Source organism: Parasteatoda tepidariorum, unplaced genomic scaffold (assembly GCF_982258835.1).
Source record: "Parasteatoda tepidariorum strain Cologne lab strain unplaced genomic scaffold, Ptep-v5.0 scaffold_12, whole genome shotgun sequence".
In the NCBI taxonomy this organism is placed as follows: domain Eukaryota; kingdom Metazoa; phylum Arthropoda; class Arachnida; order Araneae; family Theridiidae; genus Parasteatoda; species Parasteatoda tepidariorum.
Genome location: NW_028257371.1, coordinates 1,462,700 through 1,474,413, shown reverse-complemented (window position 1 = coordinate 1,474,413; position 11,714 = coordinate 1,462,700). Strand labels below are relative to the sequence as shown.

Genomic DNA, 11,714 nt, shown 5'->3' with positions numbered 1-11,714 from the left:
CACACCCTCGGTCCCTACGCAGACTGATCCAAGTGGTCACCCACCCGCGCACTGACCGCAACCAGTGATGCCTGACTTCGGTTATCTGCTGGGAACCGTGTCTTTACGATCCGTTCATTGCGGGACTTATATATACCAGGAAATAGGAATATTTGGAATAAAATCCGGTAAAAGTGGGATTCGACAAGCTACCTCTTCGCTTAGAATGGAATAAAGCGATTTATTCTTATTTCTGCTTCCTTTCAAGATGTTTACTTAATAGTTTGCTGCGCGGTTTTATCTTACCCCTTATAAAATTTGAATTCCAAGGAAAACTAAAAACGTCATAGAAAACAAGTAAGCTAAAAGCGTAAAAATATTTTCTCACATTCTTTGGAAATTGGTTTTAAACCAATACTTTATCTTTACCATTTAAATTTGCTATTAGTTTGGATTTTTAAATTAAAGAATTCAATTAAAATAGAAATGTATTTTTTTAATAGTATCCCCTACCTATTTCAGGGTGCACAATCTTTTTTTAAATTCACGGCTACTTGTATTTCTGGTTAACTAATGAAAGTTCGCATGTTCGAGTATTTAGGCATGTTGACGACATTTATTGTAATTTTTATATAAATAATATTGTTTTTGGCACTAAATTCTTCACATGAGTTGACTTAGTTACATATTTGCATATTATTTGGCTGCCTCTTTTGCTTGATCTATTGAATGTGCCTTGTGAATGAATAAATTTAACTGAATTGTAATTGCCCTGTTAATGTTAATTTGTGTGGAAGTTCTGCTGTTTGTTCTGTTGAATGTGCCTTTTGAATGAATCGTAACTGGTGTGAAAGCCCTTGTGCCTGTTCTGCTCGATGTTCCTTGTAGATGAATTGTTGAAGTTGAATTATTATTACACCAATGAATTTATTTGCTTGTTTATGCAATTATGTAAACACGTCAATTAAATCCAACGAAATTAGTTATAAGCGTTTTCAATTTATTATTAAATTTGATATATTATTTCGAGTAGCCGTTTTAATTTAAATCGTCATACTAACTGTTTGATTACTTTTAAGGAGGAGTCTGTAGTAAAAGGTATGTGTACAAAAATTGTATATGGATATCATCAGATCGAAAAACTTATGGATTTGTGTTTTTTTTTAGGTGGATTCTGCACTTGTTATTTTTGAGCTAGTTTTAGTTTCAAATTTATTATAAATGTCCATCCAAATTTATTATAAATGTCTCATGGACCCTTAAGGGGTCCATGAACCACAGGTTAAGAAACCCTGTTCTAGACCTCAAAACTACTCTAGTTTATTTTCCGTCTGGGGTCCTCATGATAGCAACAGTTCTTTTGTCTCCAGTCATTATTTCTAAAATAATAAATACAAGTAGTATTCAAATTCATTATTCATTTAAAGACGACTGCTAACTAAAAGCAGTGCAGCAAATTTGTAATACCAGTTTCTTCTAAATGATTATAAAATCTCTAAAATTTACTTTTTCTAGAATGTTATATAAATGACTTGAGAATTGGTATGAAATTTACACTTTTATAAAATCCTCGGATTGTTATTTTCATGTTGGTAACTGTGCCTATTTATGCACTTAATTTAAAATGTTTTTTCTTTCCAGATGACAAAAATATTGAACATCTTTTTGGAGGCTGAGATTACAAATATAAAAAAATTGATGGTGGTATCACTGGTAGTCAAAAACAAATCAGATTAGCTGATTTGATGGTTAGTTATTATTTAAACTACCTTTCTATTTTTAAAATTTTCTATCTTTGCATTGCATTTAAAAAAAAAAAAATTTTCTTCACTTCCAAAATTACTTTGCTATTACACATTGCTAACCTTTTTACATTTCTTTTTTAGTGCAATAATGTATCATTTTATTTAACATTAATTTTATGCATTGTTTATCATTTTAATGCAGTATTGTTATATGTACTAAGTATTTATAGTTATTTAAAGTATTTATTCAGAAAATGATATATAAGTTTCAAGTTTATTTGTGAAAATTAAAAATAATATTATCCTCAAAACTATAAGTAAGACAAATCTTGTTTAATAGAGTAGCACTTAAATAGAGTAGCAGATAGCTCTTAGGGAACAGTTTTAGTAGTCATTTTTGTTACTGTCAGTTGTTTTAAGGATGTCAAATTTTTGTGGCATGGTTTGTTACTCTAATTCATGTATTAACAATTTTAAAAAAATTACATAATATTACTTGTATTCCTAGCTGAAAAAATGCTATTTGTTTGGAATAAAGAGTGTTCCAAAAGTCACCCAATGTTTGAGCTTTATGTCATTTGATTAATAAAATGCGGATATTGAAATTAAAATGCCAGTGTTGTGGGAAGTTCTGGGTTTAGACTATTAAAATTTCACACGCGCTATCACACATGCAATTCTAGGTTGTTTTTTTGTTGGTTTTTTTTTTAAATCACAATTTTTGATTTAAAACTTGTGTTTTCAATTAAAATTATTTCCTGCTTGAATTATGGAACACACCGTAGTAAAACAGTATTACTCTTGTAATAGCAATAAAATCTGCATAAACGTGTAACTCGATAACAAAGCATTTAAAAAACTCTTAGAACTGTGAATGATTAGTTTTCTTACCTGTTCAAGGGGAACTGAATTTTTTGTTCACATTTAAAGTACATTTTAATCCAAGGGCAATGAAATTCAAGTACATCTTAAAAGATGTTTCATGTTAAAAATACTTCAAAGTATTATGTGCGTATTCAATTGTGCAGAGAATAAAAAATTAGTTCATGTTAAACAGGGTGCGTAGCATTTTTAAAAAGTGCTTAAAGTTGCTTAGTTTTTTGTTTGCGTTTTTTAAATGCCCTTAAAGGTGGTTTTTTTTTTACTTCGGGTTTGTAAAAAGTGCTTAATTTTCTATATTTTAAAATGAGATTTTTCTTTTCTTTGCCTTGTCGATTCTTGTTCTAAATTACAAAAAAAGACACGATTTTTAAATTTTTTAAATTGAATTTTTTAAATTAATTTTGATTCTTTTGAATTTTATTATGTTTATAAAGTAAGAACTTTAAACAATAGAAAAAAATATTTTTATTACTGCAAAGATCCTAATTAGAGTGCTTAAAAAGTATATAAAAGGTACTTATTTTTTGTTGAAAAATCTGGCTAAACACCCTGTTAAAAAAATTATGTTAAACATGTTCATGTTAACCAGGTACCACTGTGTATTTATAAGTGTGTTTTTTCTTTAAAAAAAACAGCTTGCAGTGTTTATATTTAGATTATTCATTTTAATGACTCAAACAGTGATGAATTCTTGTAAAGTATCTACTTTTGACAAAAGTATGATTTCTTTGTTTAGTGATAACATTTAAAACTTCATTTTGAATTTTATATTTACATCAATTCTAATATGTATAACCTTAAACGTAAATCCATTTCAAAGCATAACAAATATTATTTATAAACCTGTTTGTAGGTTTTTCATTAGACTACTTATCACAGCATTGTAATGATGATTAATTCTAATTAAGAGTTCTTACCAGAATTTGATTTCTTTATTTTATAATTTTAAGAACTTTATGAGTAATATATCACTACTATACCAAAGAGTGACTGTTTTTATAATTTTTTCCCAGTCGAATTTGAAAGAATAAAGCTCCTTTTGATCGCCTTGAAAGAAAGCATAGAAATTTATTAATGGGCACCAATACCGTATCACAAATTCATGGCCTTCAAGTCTTTTGCAGACTTAGCTCACTGGCCTGCTCTAATAGATATGATGATTGAAGAGGGTGTTTGGCTCAAAGTAGTGTACTGTTCTACTGAAGGTTTTCATGCTCTAGATTTGGATTCTGGTGCAGTCTACGATATTTATATACCCGCTCATGTGAGTAAATTATTTTGATATCCTTCTGAGTTTTAATGAATTTTTTTGTAACTGATGTTTGAGTTTTCTGTGGATCTCTAAACTATGATCTGGTGATAGATCTTCATATCTGACTCGCTACCGTTTAATATGATTCTATGGTATTTATTTGAATTGAAGCTGTACTCCAAATTTTGAACACAGATTTGTGAAAAATAAAAAGTAGCGTAAAAAGGTTTATTGATAACAGATATTTCTGAAATTAATAATAGGAAGTAATAATAAGTGAATGATTGATTAAATTAATTGTTCACTTCTTAAATTTTCACAATAAAAAGCTTTTGAATAGATTAAATACACACATGAAACTATAATTGTTCTAACTGTATCATGCTCCGAAAATGATTGGTCACTCCCACTGTTGCAACTGACTTTGGAATTGGTGCTGGTGTTGCTGTTTTCCTACAAAGAGTTGTCTATTATGAAATCCTATGCATTTGTTATGCAGGCAATCATGTTCAGGGTGGATTGAACACTAAAGATATACCTATGGAACGTGACTAGTGCAGTGACCAGAATGGATCGTGACATTTTTCCATTTGAAAGGGGTAACTAAATTTCTCCCATTCAACAAATATTTACACCTTCGACTCTAAGCTGCATTCGATTTTCAGTATCATTGAAAAGGAAAGGGTGGCTTATATTGCTATAAATATGGTATTTTAAAAATTGCAACTTTAGTAAACTTAAGAAAATAATAATCCAAAGAAACACAATGACTAATATGTTGGTTAAATAAAAAGAAGTTTTTTTTTCTAAGTTAATAACATATAATAGATTTAAAAGTAACAAAAGTTTTCTCTTTGCTTTATTTAGGACTTGTTTTATTGATGTTAAATTTAGTTCTCAAGCATGTAGTTATCAAGACTTCATTGAATTGTGTGTTGTTTGTCTTTGCTTTCTTAGTAGTTTACCTTATTCTTTTTCTGATGTAACTAGAGTAAAAGTATAGTTAAGTGAGTAAAGTTTGTACTCTTTTTGTTAGAGTACTAGACTACATGCTATTTTTACTAGACTAATAGTTTTAATATAATATTTAGCCACAGGAATCTGTTTCTGTGTTCTTGAAGATCACTTTAGTTCATATCTTGACATTTTGTGGCTGATTGTCATGATGTACATAATAATGTGGAAGATATTTATTATAAATTATGCGAAATTAGTCTTAAAAACTTACAATAAGTGGCATACTGCAACGCAAATATCCCTCACTCCATGGTTTGTTTGAAAATTTGTGCATAGTTTAAAATTACAGAGTTATAAGAGATAAGCTGACACACATGCTCTACAACTTTAATGCTTAGCAAAATATCAGTACCAGACTTTCAAATGAGTTTGAAAACTTTATTGCCTGTAATATAATAACAAATTTTCAAAGTGAAGACCTTTGCATTTAATGCAGAGTTGTATGCAGGTCACTGAATTTTATATGTATGCATGGCACAGTTGACCTAATATTTTGTCCCATTCCTTATGCAAGGATCTTTTTAGACATGCCAAAATTTTGAGGTGTCACACAAATTCTTATCACCAAGATAAATCATAGGAAAAATTCATTGGAGTTAATTTCGTGGGATTTGATGACAATTTTCAATCTGTAAGAGATTCAAGGAAATGTAAATTTTATGCATAAAGTTTTGTATTTTATTTTTGCTGATAGTTTGCACTTCAATAACTAAATTTTTATTTTGCATAAAATTAAATTATTTTAAATCTTTTATTTAGTTTATTTCAAAGCTCTTTTCTTTAAATTAAATGATAGTTTTACATTTTGAAGGCCTTATAATCACTGTTAAACATTTTCTGCATCTATTTCGACTTCATTAGGCACCTTGATGATTTCTTAATTGAAGAATAATATTTTCGTTGATCTTTTTCTTGCGCTCCTTTTGGATAGTTTCGCAATTGGGTATGTTTTAAATATGAATACATTATTTAGCTTTTAGTAGGCTTCATGCGCTCTAATCCTAATTTTTGATACAGATAAAAATATCATTGCTGCTTGCTTTTAATATATTTCTTCTCACATTCATGAACTGGCCACCGCATTCTCCACATTTGACATGCTTGTATTTCTTCATGTGGGGTCAAATATAAAACAAGTAACCTGTACAATCAATAGTCTTGAAGCATCTAAAGATCTGGTTGCCACTGAAAATGTGCTGACTGTTTTTGCTCATGTACACCAATTCATGCGCCACTTCTTTGAATCTTGTTGATACTCGCTCTATCAAGTAATTCTATAATTTGATTCTAAACTGGTTGCAAGCTATTAGGAACTGTTAATAAATCTGTTAATATTAGGAACTGCTAATAAATCTTTTATCTAACTTGTTTTTCAATTACTTAGGAGTAATACTGCATTACATGCTAGCACTTTTAACACTGCATTTGAGCATATATTGTACATTCCTATACAAAATCAGTTTATTTAGGTCACCTTTAGCTGCCTTCACATTTTTGACTTCATAGTTTTGAACCACCCTGTAATCTTATGACTTCCCCTAAATAAACTGATAATTTTCTGATCAAATACTAGTTTTCTTACCAAAAAGTTATTCTTGATAGAGAACTTTGTGAATTAGCTAAAAATAAGCTTTAGTTCTTATATTTAAAGAGCTGACTCAGTTATTCAATAATTTAAGCAACTTGGGGTGTAAATATGTATCCTTTGACTAAAAAGTAATGAAATGATGGTTTTGAAGCAGAATAAGAATGGAAACTTCATTAAGTGTTGCAATTTATTTTGCCACATTTTTCTACTACGACCCTAATCTATACAATTGTGAAGCTATTTGTTGTAAAACTCTTTAAGTATAAACCTCTAATATAGATAGTTCAGCTTTAACCTTTTTCTGGGGGAAGGGGTGGCTGTGGGATGTGTTTTATTGTTTCATGCAACACTTTCTCATAAGGGTAGAAAATGTTTTCTACATTTCCCACCTACTTTCAAATATCAATTATAAGTTTGGGTATACATCTACTGTTTTTTTTCCTGCTTTTTCTGTAGTTAATTTAAATTTTGTAAATTTTTTTGTTTAAAAAAATATTTTAAAGTTATTTTTCAAAGATAATTTCTTTATTGCTATTTTAATTTAACGAATAGCAATTTTGATTATACATAAAAATATCAAGTCATCATAACCGTCAAAGTAAATTATCTCAAATTGAAATAAATATCGAAGTAAAATATTTCAAATAAACTCAAATAAATAATATTTTTTGGGTTTCTATTCTATTTTTGGTATAAATATGGTGCTAATTGGATTTTTAAAATTTTGATTATAATTGTTGCAGACAAGAAGTAATTATTTTTCTATGAATTTTAATAAAGATATTTATTTTGTAGGAAAAATTCATGTATATATTTACAGTTTTTAGCTGTAACTTCATTCATGATTTTGGCTATATAAGGATTTCAAAGATTGCAGATTTTGAAATTGTAATTTATAATACTGTATTTTTTATGCTTTTTTTGTAATGAAATCATAAATAGTATTTTTTTCTTCCTAATCTTTTTTCTTTTGTGACAATTTTCATGTTCCTCCCCTCTCATTATGCTAGATACAGTTTAATTTTAAGTTAGTTTTTATGAAGTCTAATAATATCTCGTTGGTTAATCTTCATAAGATCGAACTGAATTTTTGAGAACGTTAAAATTTCATAAATCTATTACCTGAATTTAAAAAAATATATAATTTCTATTATAGTTTCTACATAGTTTCAGTAAGATGCATTCTTTTATGAAATTTGGTACAAAAGGAAAATGACATGATGTTTTGAATATGAATATTTTATATGAATTATTTGCAACTGAAGCACAATAATTGAAATATTTGTGTATTACTTGTTGGGGAACTATTTTAAAAGAAAATTCTTTGGAAACCAAAGCACATATTTGATTCGAACTAAGAGATTAGAGGAATAAAGTTCTGAGTGATATGTTGTTATAAATAAATTTAGAAACTGGCTAAAGCATTTTTTTTTAGAGTTAGTGATTTAAATTACAATATATGCTATTTAGAAAATTAAATTAAATTAAAAATGTTGTATTAATTTTTGTCAATGATTAACCAAGTTATTGTAATAATAGTTTTTTTTATGTATTACACAATTTATTTAATATAATATTGTAAATAAGATTAAGGGAATTTATTTGATTAAATAATTTTCAATAGTAATGATCATTCTTACTGAGAAGAACAGATCAATTAAATTAGCCAGGAATTATAGTAGAATTATCTTCGTTTCCCCCTCTTGTTTTTATTGTTATTATCATTAATAGTGAAAACATAAAACCGGCAAATAAAGTGGTAAAAACTATTTATCATTGATTGAAGTGACGTATTTTCATAAATTGAAAAGATTTAACAATTCTAAAGATAAAAAATACATTCAAATAGTTATATTCGTAGTTAAATTACATCTCTTTTAGTGCATCAGAAATGATTTAAATTTCTTCTATTTTTACTTAGACTTATTGTAGAACAGTGACAAATTGTTTAAAGTTTGTTTTAATATAAATATGTTAAAAAATAGCTTGTAAAAGTTTTTTGATAGAAATTAAATGTGAAATGCTTAATAAACCTACTAAAATTACAAATATTAATTGTAATGTATTAAATAGTTATTATTATTATAGGTACTGATAATTATAGCTATTAAAACTTTTGTATGTTATTGTAAACTAAGACTTGATTCTTTAAATTTTGCTTTTGCAAAAATTGTTGTGAATGAGGGATTGATATAATAGCAAAAAAGAAAAAGCTGATTCTATTATTTTTTCCATTCATTAATTTTTTAAACATAAATGTACCTATAGACATTGAAATATTATTTATTGAGATTCTGCATTAATAATGTTCAAAACAAAAAGATTGACAAAGTGTTACATGGTGCTAATGAATGCTTGAAGGTGCATAAGTTATAATAACATAGGACAGGCTGATAATTTATTATAGAAAACAGTATGTGAAATGCTATTTGTTCAATTTTTATGCTGAATCTAATAAAACCACTGAAAAAAGTTTTCTGCACTTTTAAAGTTATACAAAAGCACAAGAGTCCGTCTCTGGTGGTCCTTGTACTATCCCTAAATATGATAGTCAAAAAAGTAGTAAACGGTGTTTAAGAAAAACAGTGGGAGTATTCTTTCATTCCCGTCACCATTTTTTTACGAACAGAGGCTACCTCTTACAATTTCCTCCCCCAGTGCCAGAAAGATACACCAACAGACCTAGATGTCTTGTCAATCCCTCTCTCTTCTTCCTCTCTTCCATATCCCCAAAGTTAGCAGAGCTAAACAATGTCCATGAAATTCATGACCCGGAGGAAGTCGACCACCAAAAGTGGTTTATTCAGAATGTCCCCTTAATCCAGACAAACTAAGCGGTAGGATATCCAGCTAGGATCCTAAAGCGGTTGGATATCCAGCTCGCGCTTAAAAAACGGAAGCAGCTCTTTTTCACCCTCCCAAACAACTTTGTACCTAGCTACAGAACTCCGCCTAACGGCCAGAGTAAAAGTTCTGTCAGAAGCAAGTTCTGGGTGGGGGGGGGGGAGAGGAGTCTCCGTCTCTCTCCTCATCACGAGATGATAAATAATTTTAAGTACTGTAAAAACGTTTAAAGAAATAGTCCGTTTCATTTAAATAATAGATAATCTGTTGTTTTTCTTTTTTGACGTAATTGATTCTATTGATTTTTCAGTGATTTCAAAAAATTTACGTAAGATAAAGCAGGCTAATATATTTTTTAAGATACATTTTTTGATGATTATTTTATTGAAATTTTTCGAAACAAACCTATAAAATTATCTGCCAATTTCATTTTTATTATTTCAGACAAGTCAAAATTATTATTAAATATTGCTTGGTTCTTATTTTTGAGACTTTGTTTTATAGTGATGTTGTAGTATTTTCTCAGGGCTAAACATACATAATGCAAAAACAAACATTTATTAATTTAGTTTTTTGGTAAAAGAGAAGTTATCTTTCAGACATTATTGCCTTTTTTTACATTTTTCTAAAATAAATTCACAAAGTTAAATGCTATTTTAGTAGTTCAAAAATTAATCAAACGTAAAATAAAAATTTTCAAATGCAATTGGATAGCTATTGATTTCAATTAATTGAATGTTAAACTTTGAAAGAACTGTATTAAAACTGTTTTTCTCTTAATACTTTTTAAATAAAAATTATGCTTTTATTGTCCTTTTTGATGCAATTTTTTAGTAAACTCTGCCTCTGTTCAAATAGTTAAATTTAGAAACTTTAACAACTGTTAATAAACTACATTGTCAAAAAAATAATAATAAATTTCTGTATAAAAAAAGGCAAGCATAAAAAGTTTAGGAAAACATGACTGAAACAAATAAATACTTTTAACATTAAAAAAAAAAAAAAGAAAAAAGAAATATCAATCTTTAAATTTGGACTAATATGCTGGATAACTACAAATTAATAGAAAAAAAATGTCATACCATGGCAATTATCATCAGAAGAACACTCTTGCTTCTGCTTCATTAACTCTTGGCCAAATATGACTGACCCCAAAGAGCTGCATAGTTTTACTAACATCAGCTTCAATGGAGTCAATTATTTAGCAATTCATTTTTTGACGACTTAAAGGATGATACTTCACACACTATTCATAAGGAAAAAACGCTCTAGGATCCAAAACATTTAAAGTAATTTCAAATAAACTTAATTATGTATTTTAAACTAAGTCAAAGAGCAAGCTTTGGGTTATATAATTATACCTCACAGTTATATAAGTACAATTTACAAATTCTAGCCCAAGAAAGAATTAATTAATTCACCACACTATAATTTCTTCATCTTTAGAGATCACTAGCTATAAAAATAATTAATACTTCAAACATGAAATCTATGTATGGCAAAAAATAGAAAATATTAAAGTTCCAGGGCAATGTCAGAAAAATCTAAAGAAGCAAAGAAAACTGCAGGTTAATATATCCTATTACAATTTATTCTTCACCTTTAGGAAGCACTGGCTATAAAAATAAACAATTATATTTATTTAATTTAAGAAATATAAGTTAATCACTAAAATATATCTTTAGAGAATTAATTAATAAGTCAAACATGACATGTAAGAAAATAAGAAAAAAAAAAAGATCCTGATAAAAGCCGAAAAAGAAATCACCTGTAAAGACCCCCAGGTGCAAACGAAAATTGATTAATACTTGAAACATAAAATTCATAAAAGGCAAAAAATAATAATAATAAATAAATTACTTATGCCAGAAAAAAATTTATACACCCTATTACAATCTCAACTTTATCTTAAGAGTAGATATAAATTAAAACCAGTAAATATGTTAAACAAGAAATTTATGAAGTTCAAAATAATCATGAAATGTAAAATGTCCAGGCAAATGCCAGGAATTTTTTTTAACAGATTACATTACAATTTCTTTTTCATGTTTAGAAACCATTAGCTATAAATTAAAATTAATAAACACTTCAATTAATAAACACCCAAAAAGATGAAATAACACATTGTTTCTATTATCACAGAAGCAGAATACATGAATTGACATGAAACATTCATATTATATCCTAACGATTGACATATCATTACATAGCCCAAAATAAAACTAACATGAAACTTACCCAGCCAGGTAATGAAACTTGATAATGAGCCTCAATTTAATCTTCACCAAAATGCAAAGCACAAACACGATCAGTGAGCTTAAGCATCCTATCGGCACGAGGAATTGCTTTTTGCCACTTTTTTGTTTTAAGAAAATAAATATCCTTAAAAAAACTAATACAAATAAAG

At 28.0% G+C, this 11,714-nt stretch overlaps 1 protein-coding gene across 10 annotated transcripts in view; it reads left to right on the top strand.

The window, feature by feature from the left end:
* The first annotated feature begins 311 nt into the window (after nt 1-311).
* The window catches only part of LOC147800859 (serine/threonine-protein kinase mig-15-like), a 35,120-nt gene continuing 23,717 nt past the window's right edge, over nt 312-11,714 (top strand). For 4 of the 10 annotated variants that reach the window (XM_087156313.1, XM_087156307.1, XM_087156312.1 and 1 more), the window contains exons 1-3: nt 368-580; nt 1,621-1,727; nt 3,620-3,870. In XM_087156313.1, coding sequence (XP_087012439.1) covers nt 3,709-3,870 — 162 coding nt within the window. In that variant the 5' untranslated portion in view covers nt 368-580; nt 1,621-1,727; nt 3,620-3,708. Of the gene's footprint in view, nt 337-361; nt 1,078-1,620; nt 1,728-3,619; nt 3,871-7,258; nt 8,513-11,714 lie in introns of those variants that run through there. The other 6 variants (XM_087156305.1, XM_087156311.1, XM_087156308.1 and 3 more) reach the window with 5 other exon arrangements.